This window comes from Scomber scombrus, chromosome 23 (genome assembly GCF_963691925.1).
Source record: "Scomber scombrus chromosome 23, fScoSco1.1, whole genome shotgun sequence".
Lineage (NCBI taxonomy): Eukaryota > Metazoa > Chordata > Actinopteri > Scombriformes > Scombridae > Scomber > Scomber scombrus.
This window is the reverse complement of record NC_084992.1, coordinates 22,625,097-22,651,137: the sequence shown is the minus strand read 5'-3', so window position 1 is coordinate 22,651,137 and position 26,041 is coordinate 22,625,097. Positions and strand designations below refer to the sequence as shown.

The window sequence follows — 26,041 nt, the reverse complement described above, 5'->3', positions numbered from 1 at the left end:
TCTCTCACTGCTGCTTCAATCTGAGCTTCAGGCTGTGAAGTTGATGGTAAACGAGAATAAGAACTCGCTCTTGGACACAATGGACCAAGTTCCACCTTTGATATATACACACTATTGTCTTCGGTACAAACTGTAGAGCTTGGTAACACAAGTTCTTGTGTAACTCTCCTATCTCTTTCACTCAATGGTCTCTTATCCATCAACTGAACAACACTTTCTGTTCTCCCTTTCCCAGTAGAATGTTCTAGAGTAGAGTCCCCATCAGCCATACCAATACTTTTTGTGGAGGAAGATGCAAAATTCACATTAGAATCATCCATTTTCTCTGAGAATGTGTTTGTTGTGGGTGGCTGTACTGAGTGGATCCCAAAATGAGAGTCCAGTCTTGAAGTGACTTGGCCAGAGGCAGCTGTGTTGCCTATGATTTTCTTATCCATAATAGGCATAGGAACAACAGGACTGTTTTTTTGAGTCTCTCTTTGTGGCGTCTTCCACTGTGAGTTTCTTACACCGGACCATTCTCCAGACTGAGCTTCTGGTGTTTTGTTCATCGCCATTGAAGAAAAAGCTGATTGGCTGATTGCCATGCTCTGATTTCTAAAAGAAGTAGGGGATATCAAAGATTGATGTCAGAACAAAAACACTGAGGTGGTTTAGAAAGTTGTTAAAGAGGCCCAATCAAAATCTAAATATCTTAAATGATTTACTTTTTCATTGTAGAAGTTTACTATGATTAAAACTGAATTTTCAAGACTATTGGAAATGAAGGATGTAGCTGACAGACCACCATGACACACTTACCCCAAATCCTTTGTTAGAGCTTCTTTTTTATGCCCCACTTCTATCCTCCCTATCCGTTTTGTTTCAGATGTAGCAATTTGAGGCAAGTGCAACAAGGGTGCCGCGAGTGATCTGGAAGTAGGTTGGGGGTTGGCAGGAGAATGGGGCATATGTTGAACAGGCTCTGGTTGGGCTATTTGATTCCCTAACTGAATGGACATCTTCGACAAGTGACTTCCTGGTTCAAACAGAAACTCCTTGGCTTGAAAATCTGGGTTTTGCATAGGTGGGGAAGTGAGGGGAGGAAGTGTTGGTTGGACATTAGGAAATGTTGTTGGCCTTGATTCTGCCTGATCCATCTGTGTTTTGGGCATCTCAAAATATTGTATCCCTGGGGCTAAGGGCTTTGTGGGGCTAAGGGGCAGAAGTGAGGCCATACTCTCAGGTCTAAGGGACAAACAAATGAAGATCAGAGTCATGAGGTTGGAAGGAAAGTCTTCATCACAGTGATGCAGTCACAGCCAGAATTCCACTGAACAGCATACAAGCAAATGAGCAATGTAACATGGAGCTACATGAAATAAAATATAGGCCAAACAAACTTTTTTTGACCAATCATGGTAGGAATCACCAGGTCTTCTCAAGCAACAGTAGTCTTTTAAAACAAAACATTGAAACGCTGCCAGATCAGGCACAACAATGTACATGAACCATATTTTTGCTATGTTTCTTTCCTCTTTATGAAGGAAAGGATATTTCACCGCACAGCTGAACGAGCAATGTGAGAATATTTTGCCCTTTACAGCCAAACAAATGGGGAGTTTATTTGTTTGTGGTATTACATATTTTAGGCCGAAGCTGCTTATCCAAGCTTTACCAGTTAATGGCAATGGCAAGCCAAAACATGCTACATTACATCAGCTACCTGATCATCGTTTACAAAGTAGCCTATTCCATCAGTTAAGGGTCTCAGGAAAGATTATTTTGTTATGACCTGAAACATTATACAGAAAAAAAAGTAGATCCCAAAACAAGCTTAAGACTTATAATCTCACCCAATTCAAACAGGTAATACCTAGCAACCAACAGAAACACAGAACACAGGCATCCTTTTGAAAATACTTGTTAAGTATCAATTGTATGTCCTTTACTTCTGAAAATGATATTTGGCTCTCTTAACTAGCCTCTCAATTTACTATGGCTACACCATTCCCAGCCTCAAAAAAATCACATCTGTAAAAAATCACTGTACAAAGTATTTCTTGCTGAACCTCAGTATTGGCCATGTCATGACTTTTTCTTAACCTATAGAAATGTGTTTCCATTTTTTTTAACTATCAATTACTCTTCTATCCTTGTTTTACTGTACAGCACTTTTTTACACCTGTTTTGAAAAAGTCTTTTTCAATAAAGTTTTTTATTATCATTATTATTATTACATACTTATGATTACACAGCAATCCATTCTTAGTAATATTATGCATGCAGTGCAATTAATGTTGGGTGAAAATACTGCAATATTATTAAAGAGGAAAAATCTACCCTTGAATGCTGCAACACTGTTAAAATAGACATAACAGTGATATGCTTTGCATTTCCAGGAATATTTTGTTGTTTTACTTTGTATTGGTCAACACAAATTTGATCAGTTGTCAAGTAATAACGGGCAAGGAAATTTCATTACTTAGCAAAATGCGATCAGCTGCAAAATGTAATCACAAATTTCTATAAAACATTACATTAACACAAAACTTAGGATGTTCATTAAGATCGTATTATTGACAGGTTGTTTTTTTCTGAAGTAGAAAACAGAGGCTGCTATTTTTTGTTGAGCAATGCTGAGAAGCAACATATTAGCAGTACCAGCAACAACCAGCAAAATGTTTCACACTTAAACCACATCTAAACCCATGTCTATGTTGTTTTTCTTGAATATGTACTAGGAACTCATTAAATGTAGTAGAAGTACAAGGTGGATTGATAAAAAAAACTAAAACAAAAAAATAAATTTGAACCAAAAACCAACATCTGTAACAACTTGCTACATTTATTCACTAGACAACTACTTCTTTAATACACTTTGCACCAGAAATAGATGGCATTTACAGTCACAGTGTTGGAGTACCAGAGGGTGGAGTATTCCTTACTGTCATGCCAATCACAGCAAATATTAAAAGACACCAAAACTGATTAAAGGCAGCCTTTTAAATTTACTCACCCTGCTGATGCCCTGACAACCTCGATTCCAAATGGTGCATCTCTTTTACGTTCTGTAACCATCGATGCCTCTGGCCTCCAGCTGGCAGGGGCTCTGGGATTAGGGCCTGAACAACATCATAAAAGTTAGCCATGTAGTCATTGCATACATTGTAGGAATGACTGATTGTTGTGCAATGCATTTTGTGTTCATGCTTACTTGTAGGTGTTGTACACTGGTTATCCTCTTCACTCAGTGTGCTCAACTGTCTTTTAAATTCTAAAGGAAAAAGAAAAACATAGAGATGAAAAGGATCACACATATTAATCTGAAAGTTGATGATTAGATGCCACCACACCTGCACAGCATGTACAGCTTAAACTTTTACCAGAATGGAATCAAGTGTTTAGCTGCTTTAATCTAAACTACCAGCTGGGGGAGCCATGTGCTCAGATGGATTTTAGTTGGATTCAGTCAATAATTTGGACGTTGAACTAATCTTTTTGATTCAGTACCTTCATCTTGGTCACTGGGGGAGTCTATGGCAGTTTGGGATATATGAGGCTGAGGAGGAGGAGGCCCAGAGAGCACAAGAGCAGAGTAAGGACTTAGAGGAAGAAGTGAAGGGGTCTCTACTGAAGGAGTGACCTTAGGTCTCCGAGAAGGAACAAATCCAGAAGCTCCCTGCTGTTCCTGCTCCAGAGACTGACCAAAAGGCAGAGAGGATGAAGCTGACAGGGAGGAAATGTAATGGGACAGAAGGATAGTGGGATGGAGGAGGGGGAAAAGGGTAAGGGAAAGGAAATAGAGGGAAGGATATCAGTAACCAGTAACTAAATTATCATAGAAAGAATAAGATGTTAAAAACAAAAGGAAAAAAAATACAGGTTAGGAAATAAAAGATTGGCGATATTGTCTCTTTCTAAATCAACAATGAACTGATCCACAAACAAGTGTATCTATGCGCCAGGACCTCCAATGTTTCAAAGGTGTGACCTCAATCAAATAAACGAGGGGGCTGCGTTTGTTCATTAAGGACTAATGCCAGCACACGTCTCTCAGTATTTTTCTTCCATGTCCGTGGCACTCATTATGAATTCAATATGAACAGTGGGAATGATTACATTAAGAAAACATGTTTCAGTGTTCACTAGGATAGAACAAAAGAACACTTTGCATAATTATTGATGAGAAAGGCCCATAGGAGAGAGATCAATGGATCAAACATTTGCAAATGATGAAGTTCAAGCTCCGAAATGCCAATGTAATGAAAAACGAATCATTTGGGCACCACTATTGTGTCAAGACAGAAAAACTGTAACATTTTTCTAAATTTCTCACAAATATGGAGCGCCCTCATAGCTGAGTGGTACAGTACATGCCATATACCTGCAACGTCCCTGGTTTGAGTCCGGTAAGACTTTATAGCATGTCATACACATTTAAATATATATATAAATGCTCACAAATATACAGATTCATTGTTCAGGGGTTTTCTTAAACAGCTGGTCACTGTAGTTTTTAGCAAATGTTACTGAAACAGGAGGAAATAGTGCATTTTTCGGGCACTATTTTCAGTGGTGGATTAATACAGACTTGATGCCCTAGTAAGAACTTCTACAATAGGACAGTGTATACGCACATTTAACTTAGTAGTAGGATACATTCATTGTTGGTTTGGGTTTTTCATTTGCTGCCATTAAGAATATCAGTAATCTAGGTTATATCAAAACATATCTTCTTGCAGGACAAATTAAAGCTACAGTACATGTTAGTATAAATTAAATGAAAGACCATGAGAAGAGACACTGAGATTAAATAAAGAACAGAGAAAAAGAATGAAACGACACTAGAAACACACAGAATGTTAACAGCCGAGCGGCGAGGCTTAGGCAGATGAACTGGGTTAAAGGAGAGCAGCATTACATGGCGTCTCTATTCTCTGCTTTTTCTGCAGCACTGCTGGCTTTCCAGGATCATCAGTAGAGAGATGCAGAAACTTAGGAGAGAGCGAAGGCTGTGCTAGAGGGGCCTTAGATTTAGGAGGCCTCCATTCACTCATCCAGGAAGCTGGAAAAAAGAAAAGAAGGAAACAAATATAGAAGGATAGGGGGGGGAATACAAATAAAGGGTAGTAACAGGTGTAAGAAATGAAAGGTGTGAACTCCCTGTCCCTGTACCTGTACCTGTCTCAGGGGCAGATGGCAGACTGGTGGGTCTGGTGAGGGCAGAGCCTGGCTCCCCCCGAGAGGTAAGGCAGGATTTGGGACGTCTGAGAGCAGAAGGCGGTGGTAAAGGAGCTGGGGAGGATGAGGAGGAGGAGGAGGAGGAGAAAGAAGAGAAGGAAGGAACACTTGGTGCTGTCCGGGCACTGGGGCACGCTGAGAGAGAAAGAATGAAAGAAAAGTAAGAAAGGAAAGTGATGGAAAATGTCAACAAGAAAGCAACCAAACTTTGGACGTGTGTCTTTGTACCTGTTTGTGAGGTATCAGAGACAGCAGGGGGATGGGGGGATGGATCAGAGGGTAAAGAGGAGAGAGTAGAGGTGGAGAGGGCTTTAGAAGGGGTGAAGGTAGAGATAGCCTGAGCCTCCAAGCCCTCAGCTGGAGAGGAGCCACTGTGGAAGCTATGGGGTCTTCGAGGAGCTGAGATGGGCAGCAGAGGTCATACAGGAGGTAGCAGAAAGAGAATAGAAAAGAAGAGAGTGGGAACCAAAATACAAAAATGGTGAGTGAAACTAGAAACACAGAATTTTAAAAGCCAACCAAACTGTAAAAAGAGAACAGCAAAAGAATGAAACAGACAAATGTGCTGATTTGGAAAAGCCCAACTTATAATAAATAAATAATGCTTTAAACTTGTCTCACACAAGGGAATATAGTTCAATATCATTGGTTTCAAGAGTGTGATTAAAAAGCTCTATACCACTCTCAGGTAAATCTGTGTTAAGGTCAGCTTTCCTGCTTCTGTCCAAAGTTCAACAATACTTCACCTCTAAAGCTCACTGATTAACACATTGTGTTGTACTTATTAGCAGTCTTAGGTGGAGTTGCATGTTTAAACTATTTCTTGATTAACAATGCATGCATTCACCCAGCACTTCAGTACAGCATCCCCTGGCTACTGTTAGTGAGCTCAGGTTTTTGTATTTGTCTTTGTGCAGGCACAATGATACCCAACCTGGAAATCTCACAGAAATGCTGTGCACAGTCATTTGGTCTGCCTGTTTTTCAGCAAGAAATACCAGCAAGTAATTCCCCCCAAAAACCAGTGCTGGAAGTATCCTTTAACAAGAAAAAGTACCAATACAGTAATGTAAAAATATTGCATTAAAATTAAAAGTTCTGCATGAAAAATCCTACATTAAAAGTATTATGAGCGATGTAGTATGCAGTATTACAGTAAAAGTACTGCAGTATTATGAGTGATGTAGTATGCAGTATTACAGTAAAAGTACTGCAGTATTATGAGTGATGTAGTATGCAGTATTACAGTAAAAGTATTGCAGTATTATGAGTGATGTAGTATGCAGTATTACAGTAAAAGTACTGCAGTATTATGAGTGAAGTAGTATGCAGTATTACAGTAAAAGTACTGCAGTATTATGAGTGATGTAGTATGCAGTATTACAGTAAAAGTATTGCAGTATTATGAGTGATGTAGTATGCAGTATTACAGTAAAAGTACTGCAGTATTATGAGTGATGTAGTATGCAGTATTACAGTAATACTGCAGTATTATGAGTGATGTAGTATGCAGTATTACAGTAAAAGTACTGCAGTATTATGAGTGATGTAGTATGCAGTATTACAGTAATACTGCAGTATTATGAGTGATGTAGTATGCAGTATTACAGTAATACTGCAGTATTATCTTAAAGACGGATCAGATCATAACTTAGAGAACAACAAACTATATCAGCACAGAGTCTGCCAGAGTAATGTATTCAAATAGTCTTCACAGGCCTGGATACAGCCCTGTCAAGATGTGGATGGAGGAAGCCAGAAGCATTTCTGCACTGACAGACAAATTTACTGTCACAAGGGACTGTCACTGTGGAAATGGAACAGATCATTTCAGACATTTGGTAAGAAATTTCAAATGGATACTGGGCAGAGCTCAGTGACTCAAAATGATGACATTCGGATCCATCACTGGCAATCAGTGTTATGATTTTCATTTCAGGTGTCTCAGACCAATGTATACCACGTTACATAACTCTGGATTGCACATTTGCAAAGGCAGTACTTGTTCATTTAATTTCAAGAAACAAGGTCTAGATCCAGGTCTTCTTGACATTTATACCAACTTCCATGTGGGAACAAAATCCAGAGTTTGTTTTTGTTCCACTTTAAAGCCTAACTCTACATGCCTAATAGTGATAATCCACTAAACCACAGGACCAGCCTGCTATGGTAGATTAACATGAATTCCCTTGTATGTTTAAGTGTACAATCTACAATAAATGTTATTATAAACTTAATGTTAAAAGCAGCTTGTTTGAGATTAAAGCTGTGTCTTGTACCTTTACCTTATGTGGCCAATAACAATTGTGTGTCAATTACTGTAACCCTGGCCTATATTTAATTATCACATTAAGAAGGTACTTGGAAAAATGGAAGATTAAAAAAAGAGAACATATGTAGCAAATGTAGCATCTCCATGATACTGTAAATTCTCTATTAAAAGCCAGTATTGAAACAATAGCATAACCAGCACGAACAAATGAAGGATGATTGTTAATAAAGTCCTGGTTAAAACATATTAAGGAGTGGCTCACATGGCAAATTCAGTATAATGTACATTTCCATCAGTACAATCAGAAATACTCATATATTATTTCCAGTCACTTCTCCCTGTTATAGTCACTGTCCCTTTTTATTAGGTTACAGTAATTAACCTTGAATGAAATGTAACATTTCCTGCAGAGGTTTCAAATTATAAGCCTACTTTAAATTCAGTTAGATTACCATTCTGGACTGGGAGGGGTTATGCCCTCCAGCGCGAGATTTAAGTGTTTAGTTATTGACAGCAGCTTAACAGCATTTTGTTGTGACAAATAGAAGCAACTGGAAATAATTAGTAAATAATCCTGATAGAATTAGTGCTGTGGAAATGTACATTACACTGAATTTTTACGGAAAATTACAGCAAATCAGAAGAGGGAGGCTTCTTTAAATATGATACGATATGCTTATAAATTCCTTTATCTAATTTGTGCCTTGTCCCATATAAAGGTCTGAAGTAAATAAAGTCCCTGGACAGCATTAAATGATGAGGCATAAAATAATCTGATCCTAAAGAAACAAGACCACACAAGATAAGAAATATCTGATTACCGATACCTGATCCGACAACGGGCTGGAAGATTTTGGGAAGCGCAGGAGGGTGAGCACGTGTAAAGGCTGGTAATGAGTAGGCATAGGGGGAGGGCCGAGCCTGCTGAGTAGTGCTGGCTGGTGGTCGTGTGTGGGTTCGCAATAATGTGGATGGGACAGAGGGGTCTGAGAGATCGGGCAGAGGAGGACGAGACGGGGCCGAGATGGCGGAGGAAATGCCAGAGGACGTTTTCCTATCCATCTCTGAGGTTACTGGGTGGAAGATAGGAGATGAGATGAATGGGGGAGGAAGGGGTGAAAAAGAGGAATGACATTGAGAAAGTGATTGAAATGATTGAAAATGGTTGAAAAGAAAAGAGAAGCAGTAAAATAAAGACACATGAAAGTGAAAATGTAGGAATGAGGTTTTGCAGTATCTTTGAAGAAACCCATAAATAAAGCAGCAGTAAAAAAGAGTTAGATATGGGGAAATGAAAAGAGGAAGAATGAGATAAAAAGAAAGTTGCTGAAATGGACAGTGAAAGCACTCATATGCTCTAAAAGCAATAAAACTACACAGTAAAAAAAAAAAAAATTTGACGGCTTTAACGCTCCAAAACCTCAATTTTGATGTCATTTTCATGTTTTAAGAAACTATGCCAGGTCAAGGGGACCAACTAGGAAGGCACACAAGTAAATCAGGGAACAGGAAGTTACCTGTGGGGCCTGATACAACTGCAGGCCTCCAAGCCAGGTCATGTATTCTTGTAGAGGAAGGGGCTAAAGCTGAAAAGAAAAAGAACAGAAAAGAAAAAGGTACAGCAGGGAGAAAGAATAAGTGGAAAGGGAACTGAGTTTTTAAATAGATAAGAAAAGAGGAAGCAGCAGTTAAAGGGAAACAATTCAAAGAGGAATAAGAAAGGTGAGAGGGGACATCCCTGCCTGACTCCTTGTCGTTTGTAACTCGCTAATTGCTGTGCATACATTCCTGCGCTATATTTCATGCAGCAACATTTTAGTTAGAATAGATTTCATCAGGAGAAAAGTGCAAGGGAGTGCTGGTGTTTATGTGGAAGATGCTGAAATTGAAATTAGAGACACTAACGTAACAGAACGTCTTAATTTCCTTCGGGATTAATAAAGTATCTATCTATCTATCTGTCTATCTATCTATCTATCTATCTATCTATCTATCTATCTATCTATCTATCTATCTATCTATCTATCTATCTATCTATCTATCTATCTATCTATCTATCTATCTATCTATCTATCTATCTATCTATCTATCTATCTATCTATCTATCTACCTACCTACCTACCTACCTACCTACCTACCTACCTACCTACCTACCTACCTACCTACCTATCTATCTATCTATCTATCTACCTACCTACCTACCTACCTACCTACCTACCTACCTACCTACCTACCTACCTATCTATCTATCTATCTATCAATCATACCATAGCAACCACTCCATTAACAACTACTGATTTCAAAAGCAACAAACCTGGCAGGCAAAGGTATTGTAACATAAAACAAATATTGTGCTATGGGTACTGATATGTAACAGACATACCTTTCCTCTAAAGTAACATTCAATTATTATCCTTATTATTATCATGTTTTAAAATGCACAAACTACAAATAGAGACTACACATAAAACCGCCTGAACAGAAGGGTTTCTAAATATTGGAGGAAAGGAAAGTGAAAGTGAAATATTAGCCAGGCTCCTTCATCTTTTTGTTACAATCATTTGTTCTGAAAGTTTTAAATTCACGCTACTTGAAAAAACATTCATCATTATTGTCCACATACGTTTTCAATCGGATTAATTTACCTCAACTCACCATATGCTTGACTCTCATTGGCTATTACAGCCTGTATTTTGGAGCAAGAGTGGATATCAACAACAGAGCGATAAAAAATCAAATGAAAATATAAAACAATATAGGCAGTTATTTTTGTAATTTAGACATTAACTTACATATTTCTTTCGTCATTTGTTTATTTAAAATAAGTGGTTACTCACAATGTTTAACCCTTACATACTGTTCATATTCTGACGCAGCTTAATAGCTTTATAATTAGTGCCTATAGCAAATGTTCTTGTTTTGGTTTAACACTATTCATTTATAGTGAAAATACATTCTGAATCACACTATATTATTATCTCATATTATCTAAAACAAGAACATAACAGCCATAATTATTTCTATTAATGTATTGAAAGTGAAGGATGCAACCTTTGAATGGTAGGTTTCATGATAACAAACATGTATACCAGCTGCATAAAAATAAATCATTTTGAAATATTTCAATTTTGCACTGGGACACTTTAGGAAAAGACATACAATTTAAGGCTTAAAGAATGTTATTTAAGGTGTCTGTATTGCTTTCAGTTGGCAATATTGGTCAAATTTGACCCTAACAGTATGTAAGGGTTAAAACATGTGTTACAATTGAGAAATAAACTTTTCAGCAATCAGTGAATAAACTACAGTATCTAATGACGTCAATGTTTAAATTACCTCAAACATATATTTTGATGAAGATGCAGTACTAGTCAAAAGACACACACTCCCATTGTATTTAAAAAAAAGATAATATCAGTGAAATATCAGCTGATTTATCTGTCACACTGCAACAGATGATTGGAGCGACTCCAGAAAGTGGGTTGAGCTCACAAGGGTCTGCTTCCCTTCTTGTTTTTGTGAATCAAAGAATTCAGTTTATGTCATTTCACCAGTACTACCTGTGCCATGACTACTACATCTAAAGTAACCTAAAGTTAATATCAAAATACTATTTTGAAAATGGGAAAAAAAAAGACAGTGCTTACATGTATTATTGCCATATTATTTGGCATGTTTGACCCACATGACTGACACCCAAATACTTGAAGAAATACGGACCTTAAATATATATTACCGTAAATATTAATTATGGTCACTTAAATCAGCCTCATCCCATCAACAAGTCAGATATTTGTCATTGAGTTCAAGTAAGCCTCCTGTAAGGATTTCATTTCTGAATATCAGAGGTAAAGATCAGCCTCTTACCAGACACAGCAGTAGCTTGTCCACTTCCGAAGCCGATCCTCCTTTCCTCGCCTTCGTCATCACTGTCATTAAAATCATCTAGATTGCCGATGTCACTCTGTTTCATACTCATTAGACTGGCCAAACTCTGCATGTCCTCATCTCTGTGGAGAGTAGAGAAAGAATCATCTTAAAACACTACATGTATAAAAAATATCCAGAAACATAAATATTGATCTTAAAAAAAACGATTATGGACCCTTGTTTCAACTTACGTTGCTTTGCCTTCCTTGAGAAAGACACAAGAAAGGTTCAGTTTCAGTGTGGCTTCTACCACTTTAACAGACAGCGGTTTGAGCTTCAGTGTTACATCATACTGGGCCGGTGTGGCGCTGGCATACTTCTTCATATTGACATCAGCTGATGCCAAAACCTTACGACGGCCTTTTGTCTCCTGCCAAGTAAAACAAATGGATAAGTAAGTCAGACTTGAACAGGAGGGGATCCTTTCTTCAGTCAGACTTTTCCAAATAAAAAATTAAAATAAATAAATCAAATTAAGCAGACCAAAGGATGAGACAGAAATGGCAGACTCACATTTTCAATGACAAAAGTCCAATCCTTGTCCTCAAACTCCTCTGCAGCAGGGTCCTGTTAACAGACAAATCATTTATGGATGCCTTAGCCATGCTATTAATAACTGAGTTATGCATTTCCCTTTTATAATCCAAATTATTCATAAGATGCTACCAACTTTTAACTTTAAACTCCATACCTTGAAGAGTGTAACAGTGATGTCCAAACTCTCTGGGACCTGCCACATCACCAGGCCTCTGTAAGGGTTCTTTATCCCAGGCTGCCAGCTGTGCAGCTGATAGAAAAAGGTAACACAAATAAAGAGTTCAAGTTCAAAACTGTTGCCCAAAAATTCAAAAAGAATCTTTCTCTGCATGAAAGGTTCATACCAAATCACTGCCATGGCTTAAGCTGATTATGCAATTATAACAAGTTGTACAGTATATGGGTGAAGATGGTAACTCCGGTCCTGTGTCTGCTGTCAGATGTACATTTCCACCTAGATCTTTCTCCGCTCTCAGTGGATGCTGTGAGTGGTTTCGGTCTGTTCACAGACAGCTGGTGGTCTTGTGAACAGTCTTTCTTCTTTCACTGATGTAATGTTCCAAACAGCTATCACATGTGTTGTTATAGTGATGTCATAAGTCCATTTCGTCCACTAACCACAGGGTTGGTGGTTTAATCCCAGGCTCTTACTGTCCATTTGTAAAACTGTCCTTTAGAAAGTCATTCAACCCCAAGTTACTCTCCATGGTAAGGCCTTGTATGGCAGTTCTGCCACCATCGGTTGAGTTTGAAAGGGTGAATGAGAGGTATAAATTGTTATGCGCTTAGTCTTTTAAGGTAGAAAATCGCTGTATACGTAGAGTCCATTTACCATGTCAGAAGTCCACCCCTCTACATTATTCTAGCATTTAACATTAGATGAATCATGTAGGCAAACCAAAATGCTTGTGTTATTTCAACTTCTACGATGTCTATAATACATGTTATCATCTCAATCTTCATCTCTTATGCACAAATCAATTTAATAAAGAAGGAAACACTGTGTCTATGCTCCCTACAGTGCACCAGGTGTCAAATATCATGCAAGCACCCTTACATAAATGTCCCTACATGTCTGAATACAGTCATAAGGAACATTGATATGAGAGATACCTACTGTATGTCTGAATGACAAAAAGCCATCATTTAATAGAAAACAGCAATGTTACATTTTCCATGTGTGATAAGAGTTATAACACAAGTCCAGTCTTCCTCTCAGGAGGGTCCGGTCTCTTAAGGTGTTGAATGGTTTGTGGTAGTGTAAGTGTTCACACCTTGTGACTTGAACACTCTGGTTAGATGAGCTGACAGTAATGTCACGTACGACTACCGGTCTTAAGTTTCATCATTCACTCCTTATATCATTGACTCGAAACTGCTGCACCTCCCTGTGTATCCTCCTTCTCACTGATCAAATGGTGGTTTCTGTATAGGAGGTTCCTCATCACTTCTGTTTAATAAGTGGCTTTGACAAGGAGCTATGAGGTCTCCATATGCTACCACTTGTCACAAGACACCTGAGCCACCTCCATTGACTGAAGAAGACCATGAGATGCAGTTGAAAGGTCAGGAATGAACCTTCATGCTCAAATTAGATATGTTGTATAAACTGAACAATCTGGCCTGTGAAGGACACTAAAGCAAAGGGTCATGTTGCGACCAAAGTACCAATTTTGGCCGAAAAAGTCAAGCAGTCACCAAAACCGAATGCTTATGAACGTATTTCTTGTCATTCTCCTTCATTGTGTTACCTTCGTGCTGTGTCGTCTGTTTCTCCTGATCCATACCACTCTCAGTTTGTCGGGCTGCCTGGAATCACAGCAGAGCATAAAAAACAACACATCAGTTTTTCTGTGTACATCCTGATACAAAAAAAACAACTTTCACCACTCCTTATGGTACATCAGCATTAATGTAAAATACAGAAACTATTACCCAACTATTACTAAACCCAAACTATTTCTACACAGAGATATGTCAACAGGTTTCAGAAAGGATGTTTCACTTCCTTTTCAGTTTGACTGCTGACCTTTTGAGACTGTATCTTAGTCTCCACGGTGAACAATGTGACATTTTGATCACAATGAGCGTGATGACGATGATGTTCACTCATTCACGAATCTCTACATAATGACCAAAATTAACTCTACGTTAGCAGGAAAAGTGAGATTTTTGATATCTATTCATTCTAAATATTACATCATTGATACTGTTTGTTAAAGAAAGGCAGTGCACATGTCATTGTTGCACTGTGCAAATTTTTTAATGGTACTATTGACTTTAAACACTCACATAAACACACAAATAACAAGGTAGCACACAGTGAGTGATTTTGTCTGCATTCTTTGAGCTAAATGCTAACATCAGTATGTTAACGTGCTAATAACGACAATGTTAACGTGCTCATATTTAGAAGGTAAAGTTAGCTGTGGTCACTATGCGAGTTTAGTGGGTTAGCATTCTAACATTTGCTAATTAGCAGAGCTGAAGCTAATGGGAAATGTCATTCGTTTTATGGGTATTTTGTCAGAACCTGGATTGGATAAATGAAAAATAAGTGAAGTGTATCTAACAATGGTGCTAGATGAATAGTTCAATTTCTTCCGTTCATTTCATCTTAAAGGGAACATGAATGTACAAACATGTTGAGACATTTCACTTAAAATCACCAGTGTCAACAAGTGTCACTACAGGAAAAGTCAGAGGTGTCATTAGGGTTTATCCTTTGTGGAACGTAAATGGCTGAACAAAATGTCATGGTATTCCACCCATTATTTGCTGAGATATTTCAGTCTGGACTAAAGTGGTGGACCAACCAACACTACCATTCCTAGAGTCCCTAGCAAGGCTAGAACACTGCTTTCCAGGAAGTACTAGTAATGAATTTTCATCCCTCTTTCTGTAATGGGACATAAGGGCACTTCAACAATGAAATGTACCATTGTCTGTGATCTTATTTATTTTCTGTTCATCTGTGTGTCCTCTTACTATTCTTTCATAGCTGCATCAACCCATTGTACCCTGAACTATCAGGACATTTCATCTAATTTCATTTACTTTAATAATGGGGGTGGAGCACAGGCGTTACTCCATCAGGAGATGATAGCTTGTCAAAAACAGGCCAAAAAACAAACAGCATACACACAAGACCATCTGTGTGCTTTGAAAAAACTGAAGTGAAGATCTAGGCAACGAGAAAATGAAAACCTTGTGACTGTGTGAGCATATACTCAGTGACAGAGAATACCAATACTTGGGATAAACAGCTGTATTTGGAGTTCTTTAATATCATATACTAGGACACTTTTAACACAGTTTTAGAGGGTCATTTTTGATTATTACAAGTAGTTTATGTCTTATTTATGTAGTTTTGACCCTTATTTACATAGGTAGTAATAACTGCTGAGACGTGATGGGGCAAGAGACTTGGATATATTACTGAAGGGGCCTACTGGACATTGACCCAGGGGGGTCAGAGGACAGCAGCAATAGCTTCTTTTTGAAGTCTTAGTCGGTAGTCAGTCCTTATTGTAAAGTCATAAAATGTATTAAAAGCTGGACAGCACATATTAACTTTAGAAGGCCTCCATTAAAATAAGTGAAGTAATTTAAATATTTTACAGCAGAATATCTTTGCTTTAAGAGTATATAACATATAATATAACATTGTATAGCTCTGTGCCTAGGGGCCCATTGTCTCATAATTAATCAATAGGAACACAAGCAGACAGGTAATAGGCCTTTCTTAATACACACCAGTCCAAGTTTGGACCTGCATACTTGGGAGTTCAAACTTGGCAAGTTCAATTCAGGACACTAAACTGTAGAGGACAGGAGGACACAGTATACCTAACTTTACTCTGAAAAAATAACCTCAACTCAAAGGTCTAGGAACAGACTGTTTCAGAAGAAAAAAATAACCTAAAACATAAAACTATGCCTTCATAAAAACTAATGCAGACAAATATGAGATTTCATCAGTGACTGTCAAACTGTATCATCCAAAAGGAATTAGATGATGAAATACTACGAAAAATGGTAAATAACCAAAGGGCTGCAGAGCTCAGGCTGTTCACCCAAGGATGACGATGGACATCTCTCAAGAGCTAAGCTTTCAGCAGCTGAGATGACCAACTGGTTTCACCTGGCCAGCAAGTCCTCACATCTCCCTAAACATCAGAGCAACTTTCCTAATAGGCATTCTTTAAATTGACAACATATTGGAAATCTAATTGGTTACTTTCATACCTGATAAAATATCAAAACCTGATAAAATGACATTATAGGCCTAGCCTGGTTCAAAATTGCCACCAGTTGGCACGAAATGTATTGTGGGATACTTGGCTGTCCTAAGTCAACACGAGACAGCTTCATAAGTCTCCTCCAGCAAGAACGCTGCTGGTCATTTGGACTATTCTTGGCTAAATGCAGGCTTTAATAAGAACAGTATTTGGGCTGTGACCGATGACGTTTCAAATGAGCAACCGGGTCGATATAGATCAAATCTTTATATAGATTTATGATTTAGTGAAATTTACAGCAAATATTTTACAATGAAAGTTTTCTGGATAAAATACACAAAAAAGGAACGTCCATTTCTGGCTAATCCAGTTTATTAAATGCTTGGCACATCACATTGAGGCAACAATTCTCTAAATTTAGTCTTATCATCCCACACACCCCCTTTTTTTAAATATTTATTTTTGGGCATTTTGCCTTTTTATTTGATAGTAGTTGGCTGAGAAGCCGACAGGAAACAGAGAGAGAGAGAGAGGAATGACTTGCAGCAAAGGTCCCTTGCTGGAACTGAACCAGGGACGCTGCCATTATGTGGCATGTGCTGTAACTACTCGGCTACCAAAGCGCTCCATGTCACACAACTTTAAAAAAAAATGTTTTTTACTACTGTTGAATGTTATGTACTTATTTGTCATCCATAGCTGCAAATTATGGAGATGAGCAGTAAAGGTACTGGAGAGGAGAGTAGAAGTGGGCTAAGTGGACAGTGAAATGGATATGATAATGTTGGAAGATTTTGCCAAGAGGGAGGAAGTACATAACAGACAGGAGTGGTCCCAACACTGAATGATAGAGTGTGGTATAAAAGGCTGTGGTGGGGTCAAGGAAGATGAGGGTAGAGAGTTAGAGAGATAGTTGTGCATGTGTATTATTGTTATTCAGGTGGATCTCACGTCCTAAGAATCATCCAGATAAACTCTTGGTTTGTTTACAACCTTGTCCTAACACTTAACTGCTCATGCTGCTTGACTCAATCCAGATCTCAACTATTACTTACAATGACTAATACAAATATTGGTCTTAACTGTGAAAATAGATAGAATAAAATAGCATTCATTAGATATGGTATGAATAAATTGAGTCCTCAAAATAAAAGGTATCACTGTTATCAATAGTGGCCCCTTAAAGTCTAGTAACAGTAAAGTTAGGCCATGAGCTTCATAACAAATGTGTGGATTGGTTAGAAAGGTTATGAGAGAGAGAGCGAGAGAGAGAGAGAGAGAGAGAGTGAAGAAAAAGAGAGAGAGAAAACAGAAATAGATGTCTGCCACGAACTACCATGAACTTCACAGAGGCTTAATCGCAATCCTACACCTGCTGCACTATCTATCATAGAGACGTTTCAATAGTGTTTTTAGCTCCAGTGGTGTGTAGATGAGAGCTTTGCAGAGTATGGTTACTTAAAACAGAAATGCACCACACACGTACACACGTACACACATAACATCATATCACACTCGTATCAGACCTGGTGGCTGCAAATATAACTCCAATGTTTGTTTTCATGTGTTTGAAGTAGAAGGTTTTGGAGATTTACGTTATGAGGGAGAAGTGCTGGATGAGTGAGGGAAGTTGTAACTAGTATTCACAGACTGTCTAAATCCTCAGATACTGGTCTGCTGTTGAATGTGAAAGGTTATTGCTGATCAGTTCAGGATAACAGCCTGTCTAGCTGATCCACATTTTACACATTCTTATCATAGACCGCAGAAAGAACAAACATACTGTCTGTGATGTCACCCCATGACTTCCTCAACTTTAAAGCCCTTCACACCCTCATGATACAACCTCACAGGTGCTTTTTTTTTTTTTTTTAAACTTATCCTGCCTGATTCGCCATTGTGTTGGGACTTTGTTTGATTGACATCTCCTTCACTATACTGCCTGCTTTCCTGCACCTGCTAGGGAAAAAGAAAAACACGGCCACCTGATTCCCTTCAATGAGAGCACTGAGTTGGAACAGTGTGGGTGCCAATGATGACAGCATCGGCAGAAATAAAAACAGGGTCATCCAGCAAAAAAATTGGAGCAACGTAATCCTAATTGTTGGAGTTGGAGTACTTTTATTAACCACTGTGCAGTATTAGAGCCTCAGATTAGACTGGCTGCCAGCTGTTCTTTTAATTGATTTTAAGATCCAAGTAATTACATTTAAAGTACTTCTTGGCCTGGTCTCAGATTACATCTCTGAGCTACTCTTCCCTTATCAACCTGCCTGAGGTCCTCAGATAGGACTGCTCCTAATGCAAGGTGGAGGACTAAAGGACACAGAGCTACCTCTGTAAGGACTCCGCTATTATGGAACCACCACCTGTACATTCAGGATCTTCTTTTTGAAAAGTCACTCTTATCATAAGGCTTTCTTCAAATCTGTATTTATTGATTTACTCTTATTTAACTTTAAAGATACATGTGGTTTGTATTTGGCATTTTATTCTGTCTGTCTCGTTAAGTGTCATAAGTGCTGTATACATCAATATGATTATAAGGGTGAGGTAAGGGTTTATTGATCCCCCGAGAGGGAAATTCAAAACTGACACAGTATTCTTGTAATAAGTGATAATAAATACAATAATAAACAATCTCTAAATACTATATACAATAAAAATAAAAAAATACATTCCTGGGATTAAACAGTAAGGGAGTGGGAGGTAGTGGGAGCGTTGGTGTTGTGATTATGATTATAGGGTCATTTCTGTTTATTAAAACTTTGGTCATTGTTTCTATTGCTACTGAGATCTCAGAACAAGGTGACACTTTTACTTGCCTTTACTTATTACATTATTATTATTCTATGTATACGTATGTATATGTGTGTAGGTATTTATGTGGATAGATATGTATATAGACACATAGATATATATATTGTGTGTGTGTGTGTGTGTGTGTGTGTGTGTGTGTGTGTGTGTGTGTGTGTGTGTGTGTGTGTGTGTGTGTGTGTGTGTGTGTGTGTGTGTACTAGGTATTCCTAATGTTGTGGGGACTTAAATCTGTTCACACAGTTATGTTATGGGGACTCGCCTGTCTTATGGGGACAAAAAGCAAGTCCCCTTAAGGTAAATGATTTATTTTAGGGTGAAGACTTGATTTAAAGTTAATATAAGTTTAGGGTTATGTTAAGTTTAGGATAAGGGTTAAGATTAGGCATGTAGTGGTTATGGTTACGGTTAGGATAAGTGTCCAGTAAATGAATGTAAGTCAATGTAATGTCCCCTGAAGTGATGGAAACATGGTGTGTGTGTGTGTGTGTGTGTGTGTGTGTGTGTGTGTGTGTGTGTGTGTGTGTGTGTGTGTGTGTGTGTGTGTGTGTGTGTGTGTGTGTGTGTCTACAAACACAAGCGGTAGGCTATAAATAAATAAACTGAATAGTTCAACTGAAACAATCTGAAAATATTACCCATGCTGTCTCTTGTAACATCATCACAGTTTACAGATCCACTTCCTGCTTCAACTTTGACCTAGAAAGTTTGACTTGCCATAACAAGTGTATTCAAGTGTCCCAGTCATTTATGATAGTGTGACAGTGAACCAGCATGCAAAATATCAGGACCCTGAAACTTAAGCAGCTATGTAGAATTCAGCCGTCATACCTGTTCTTTTCCTACTGTGACCTCTTCAAATGTCTGCTGTGAAAAAGGCCTATGAGGGATTATTGGAGATATTTCAAGTGTTTTAACTTTTAGTTTGTGCTTTAGATCATTGGGCTTGTTTGAACCTGTCTGATCATCTGATTGCTTGAATTTTTTACCATGTTGGGCCTATTTGTGTCACTATTCCCAGACTACTTGGGAAAAGAGACAATAGGCCAAAATGATTTAGAAAAATAGTGGTATTCATATCATTGATATAAAAAGTTTTTAAAAATCACTATTTGGTGGAGCTGTTAACAACTCATAGACATCTGAAATGTGAGCCGACTACACACTGCTTTATGGATTCATCTTTAACAATGTGTTGTATTTTAAAAGCTTGTTATATTATCCATTGTGTCAAATCTGTCAAATAAATGTAGTGGAGTAGAAAGTACAATATTTCCCTCTGAGATGTAGAAAGTAGCATCACAAGTACAAGTAACTCAACATGTACATAGTACTTGAATACTTTCCACCACTGATAAAAAAATAAAATCTACACACAACCCTTAGCAACAAGTAGTATACTTGAAGTTCATTTTATTAAGTATGCTTGAGTGTAAGTATAAGTATAGCAAGTATACTACGGACCATAGTGTATTAGAAAGTATAATAATTTAATACCTCTTCGGACTAAATTGGAACATTTTTAAGTTTATAAAAGTACACTTTCAAGTATACAACAAGTACACTCATCTATATACTACTAGTGTACTAGGTTTCTACTTCTAGTCCACATGTTAGTTTATTGAAGTATACTTAAAGTATAGCACAAGTCCACTCTTCTATTTACTGCCATTGTACTAGTTATATACTATATGATGTTGAACATATAAGTTTATAACAGGGGTAATACCTCAAAGCTAATGTTTTTATTCTGCTAAATGAAATGTAAGCACGAGTCAATGACTTGACCTTATTCTGTACTTGGATCCAGATATACTAAGTATTAATACTTTGTGGCAGAAAGAAGTAAAAAGTATACTAAAGTACAAGTAGAAGCTTTAGTATTAAAATATAAGTGTAAGTCTTAGTATTAATGTACTTAGTCTTAGACTTTTCTTTAGCCAAGTATACTTCACTATACTATTTTTAAGTATATAAAATATAGTATATAAAAAGTAAACTTCAAGTATACTGCCTCAGTTTTAGTATAAAATAAGTATACTCATAGTACACTTGAGTACACTACTTTTTGCTAAGTGAATCTAAGCAACACAGCCCACTGAGTATCTAAAATCACTCTGAACACACCTTTGTTATTATTATTATATTAGTGAAGATAGTCTGGTGTCTTCCAGTAACAACACAGTTTAAACAATGTAATAATCTGAGCAGATGTCTCATCAGCCAGAATAAATCAATAAATATCCATCTTTACATCTTTAGAAACACTATAGTATAGAGTTAGGTAGTTATGGTTATGCTGGTTTCACTGCTGTCTCTTCAATGTTTTATCCATACGATTCATTCTTGTCACACATAATAATAGACAACCATCAGCCAGTCATTTACACACTCTGATAAAATGACACACTTCACATTAGGGTTGAGGTTGGAGCCTGGCTGCTTCATGTTCTTTGGTTTCACAGAATCACATGATGTTACATAAAGTGTGAACATGTGGGATCTGTTCTGGCGGTGAGATGTCATAGTTACTCAAGAACTACTCTCTGGCTTTGGAATCACTGTATGAGGACAACGAACCGATACTGAGACATTTACCAAACACAGCTAAATGATCTTCAACGTCATTAAACCCTGTGTGATCACATTTAGTCCCAGGAAGCCAGTAAGAGAGATCCCTGTGATCAGAAATATCATATTCTCTGGGATATTCTGTTAAATTGAATCATAGGCGAAAGTATGGAAGTTCATTTCTGCCAGTAAAAATAAAAAAAACTGATTAAAAATTAGAAATGAATAAAAAAAAATAAAGATGTACATTGTAATTCAAGAGTGTGACCTACTAAGTCATAATTATTAGATATTATTAATTTATTGCTAAAATAAATGATTTAATCGTAATTATAAGGTCAATACCAAAATAACTGAAGTCATGGGAGGCAGGCAGACTAAAAACTAAGCTTACTTGCCTTGATTGAGGTTTATTCACTGCACAGCACTGTACCTGCTGACTACGTTACATTATTTATTACATTACATTACATTATAATCTCATCATTTCAACCCTCGTCCTCCTGGCTCACACAGGCAAAAACACAAAAATGAGGTATAGTTTCATTTAAATGAGGCCTATTAACCATAATTTCTCACAAAATAGGCGTATAACCTGTAGTAATAAGTTGCAATAGAGTTGACTAAAAAGGTCTAACATATAATTGGGGGAAAATGTATACCTTATGCTTTATAAACAGTCAAACCAGACCAATCAACAACAATCGCAGCAGGAAGACAAATAAGTTTATCTTATTACATTATTTTCCCTTACCATGAGTGCTTATTTTTTATTTTGGTCAGTCCTCATATTTCATCTTTTTTTTTTTTCTGGAAGAAATGGGCTTCAGCATAAAATTAAACTCTTTTAAGAAAAAACCCAAATTACCAAATAGCCTCCAGAACCTAGAAAAAAAACCTTAAAAATCTCCACGACGACCAAATAAAAAAAAATAGGAAGTCAAAAAGATTTGACTCATAATCTCTCTCTCTAATTTCTTAAATCATAATAGTGAATCATACTACTGATCTTTGATCACTTTCACTCATCATATTTGACTTTGGTTGAAAAACACTGACTGCATAGACTCTGATCTTACACTTGCAGTCTCACTTCTCCATGTATTGAATATGTCATATCATACTATTGTGAGCCTCAGATAATAACTGTAATACAGAACAATTATAATATATCAATTCTCACACAGAGTGAGCAGATTGACTCTATGACAGGATCAGCCAGGAGCAGGAACGTGTTGATACAGGTCGGTGTGTTTAACACTTCATGAGAATTACGTAAACAAAGTGACAGGAAGGGAGGCCACGATATGCAAGCCAGGGCTGGAGGATTGGAAACACATGCTGACTGCAACGTGAGTAATGATAATGGAATTAAATGAACTCCTGCAGTGCCAAGACTGAAGCAGTCAGACACAGACTAAGCACAGTAACGACAGAGCAAACAGAGCTCCACCACGTAACCAGGTGTGAGTGATCATTTAGTATTCTCACCTATACTTTATACCTCAGTCTGGATTTTATTCAGACAACTGCTGCTCCTGTTCATTAGACAACATTTAACAATTTAAGAATATTGGTTTCTTCTGTTAAAGGTATGAATGTATATACAGTTTTATTATCTTGCCAATACTAAGGTATTATATCATCAGTATCAAAATCATTTAAATAAAACCATTCATGTATTCATTTGGTTTAATAGTTAAATGAATAGTTTCCTTATCAATTAATCTGTTGCTTATGTACAGAATACATCAATTCTTTCTTTTATTTATAAAATGTCCATATTCCATTTATATGATATAAAAGCAGCAAATCCTCACATTAGATTTTTTTTTTTGGCTTGTTAATTAATCACATTATCGAAATTGTTGCTGATTAGGTTTCCATAATTAAATGATCATTGCAGCATCATTGGAGATAACTTCTCCAGTTCCCCCCAAAAAAGCCCCCAGGTTCACACTGTGTCAGTGAACTGTACCTACTCTCATTAATTGTCATTTTTGTCTATTTATTCATTTATTTATTTATTTGGTACCACTAAAGTATTACATCAAGATAAGTCAGGTAGATCCAATATTATTCCCTAATCTTGTTTACATGTCAATTAAAGGGACCTGGTGTCAACATCTAGTTTTAAGACTAAGCATATACAGTCTGCATATATTTGATCAGAATATATATGCATAAAAAGAAAGTTGAAAAAACCCAGAATAGGAGAACAGGGGTGCAGTTGTTACTGGTTAGAGGAGTGTTTGGAGAGCTGGGTGGTGGTGGTGCTGAATGCAGACCAGGTGGTGCTGATGGTGTGAATGAACACATCCATCCTTCCACTGATGATTACTCTTTCCTACAACCAGTTCAGTTGTGAGCATGGCAGCTGGATGTCACACCAGCTTTAGAATATAGTGTATCAAAAAAGCAGATATACGGAAGTGATGGGGGGCGGGATCAAAAAAAAATCCCGCAGATTAAAATACAGATTAAGGCTGTTCTCTAACAAGCAAGGTCCTGTCATCTGAATGAGTCACGCACAAGTTAAGTGAAGAACCTCAGAGAATGGTTTAGCAGCCACAGACATGACCGATGTGTCAGTCCTGCTTTCTCTCTCAAACCAGTCAAAGTAGTAACCATCTCCCGGTTCTACAGCCCGGTCCTACTCGAGCTTTTCTCCCCGTTAAAGGAGTGTTCCCGCCGCTGCTCATGGAGGAAAGTCTGATCGATGCTTGTAATTAAATGATACAATCTAGATCTGCTTTATGTTAAAAGTGTTCCGAGATCACTTGTGTTATGTTGATTTTTATTAAACCCTATATACATTATAAAAAAATGCACTTATATGTCCAAACAGCACTTCATTTCAAAACAGCCAACTTTTAGAAACTGTTTATGTTGCTCGCTTCCGCCCATTTGTGTATGAAGGCGAATATTAATTATTATAGAATAAAAAACCAAGCAATAAAAGGTCACATTTTATTGACCTATATGCTGAACCGGGTCCAAGTGGTCATTCGATGCAGTTTTTGTTGTGTGGTGTACATAAAGAAAAATGATCATATTTCTAAATGGAGTTTGGTATGATTCTATCGCGGTAAAAAAAAAAAAAAAAAAAGATTGCAAGTCATTTAACACGTTGGTAGAACACAATATTATAATAATGGCTCTGTGAAAGGAAACGCAACACATTTGCTGTGTATTCGGACGTTATGAGTGTTACTTACCATTTATTTGTGCATTCTATCATCAGCTCTTGAAAGGAGGCAGCAAACTGGAACTTGGATGCTTTCTTTCCGACCCGCTGGAGCCGCTTCCATACCGAGGTCATGGTCGGGGCTTGTCAAACCTCACAGACACGGTGAACCAGCATTCATAGAAAAAAAGAAATGTGTATCCTCCTGTGTTCCTCTGCTGGGACTTTACCGGTGGAAGTACACGGACAGACTCCACCTGCGTCGCTGACAGCTCTTCTCCGGCTCCACCCTCCCTCTCTCTCCTCCTCACGCAGTCTGCAAAACAAACACACGCCTCAAGTCGCAGCTGGCGTCAAGCTCACCAACATACACCGGAACAATAAAGATTTTCAGTTTAAAACATATCCCTCCTGTCATTAAACCAGCCCCGAAATGACTCTGATCCATCAGGTCTAATGACATTTGGGAAGTCTAGAAGCCACGTATGATTAGATTATTTTTTAATAATATTTATGAGTGGGGAGGCAACAGGAAACAGATGTTTCAGCCTGTAAATATTACGTGTTTGTAATATATTAACCGACATGAATGTGTACACTGTCATCAATACAATTTTTTTTTTTTTTTTTTTTTTTTTTACAATTATTAACTTTAGAATGACATTAGACACTATAAGTCGGTTATTTTATTTAAAAACTGTAATAATGGGAAACATATTGTCAAAAGTGGAAGGTGGGACAATTTAAAGGTCCTTACTTCCGGTTTTGCTCTAGTTAATTGTGGCTGGTTTGACGCAGCAGAGATGCTATTAAGCAATATAACATGCTGTACAAGTGACACCTACAGTGACTTCATAATCTGCAGGATCATCTAATAATAGGATGTTGTTACATGTGATGCTCGAGCTAAAGTCCCCAAAGTTTAGAACTGATGACAGTAATTCTGTCATAGACATAAAAAGGGAAACAGCTGCAATATCACAGCAAAACTGATAGTGATGGTGACTCCCTATTGAGAATCTATGGGTACTGAAACTCAACACAAGGATATTATAGTAATATCAAGCTTAATGCTACTGAGGATCAAATTTGATAATGTTGAGTAAGTCTACTTAGCTGAAAGCCACCGGCCGACTGTAAGGGCTAGGTTACACAGATATCATTTGCTTTTATATATTAATAAATAATAGAAGCAATCATTTTTCTTCCTGCCTTACTTATGTAACATAATGAGGACTGTAATGTAATGAAACAAACACAGGC

At 37.5% G+C, this 26,041-nt stretch overlaps 1 protein-coding gene across 1 annotated transcript in view; it reads right to left on the bottom strand.

Moving 5' to 3' along the window:
• ehbp1l1a (EH domain binding protein 1-like 1a) overlaps window positions 1-25,047 on the bottom strand; it is a 51,750-nt gene extending 26,703 nt beyond the window's left edge. Inside the window, exons 1-8 of the mRNA XM_062444765.1 lie at window positions 24,810-25,047; window positions 13,714-13,771; window positions 12,117-12,212; window positions 11,939-11,992; window positions 11,617-11,795; window positions 11,363-11,505; window positions 3,197-3,256; window positions 2,999-3,104 (exon numbers count right to left, since the gene is read on the bottom strand). Of these exons, the coding sequence (XP_062300749.1) occupies window positions 2,999-3,104; window positions 3,197-3,256; window positions 11,363-11,505; window positions 11,617-11,795; window positions 11,939-11,992; window positions 12,117-12,212; window positions 13,714-13,771; window positions 24,810-24,913 (800 nt within the window). The 5' untranslated portion in view covers window positions 24,914-25,047. The remainder of the gene's footprint in view (window positions 1-2,998; window positions 3,105-3,196; window positions 3,257-11,362; window positions 11,506-11,616; window positions 11,796-11,938; window positions 11,993-12,116; window positions 12,213-13,713; window positions 13,772-24,809) is intronic.
• Window positions 25,048-26,041: the final 994 nt, after the last annotated feature.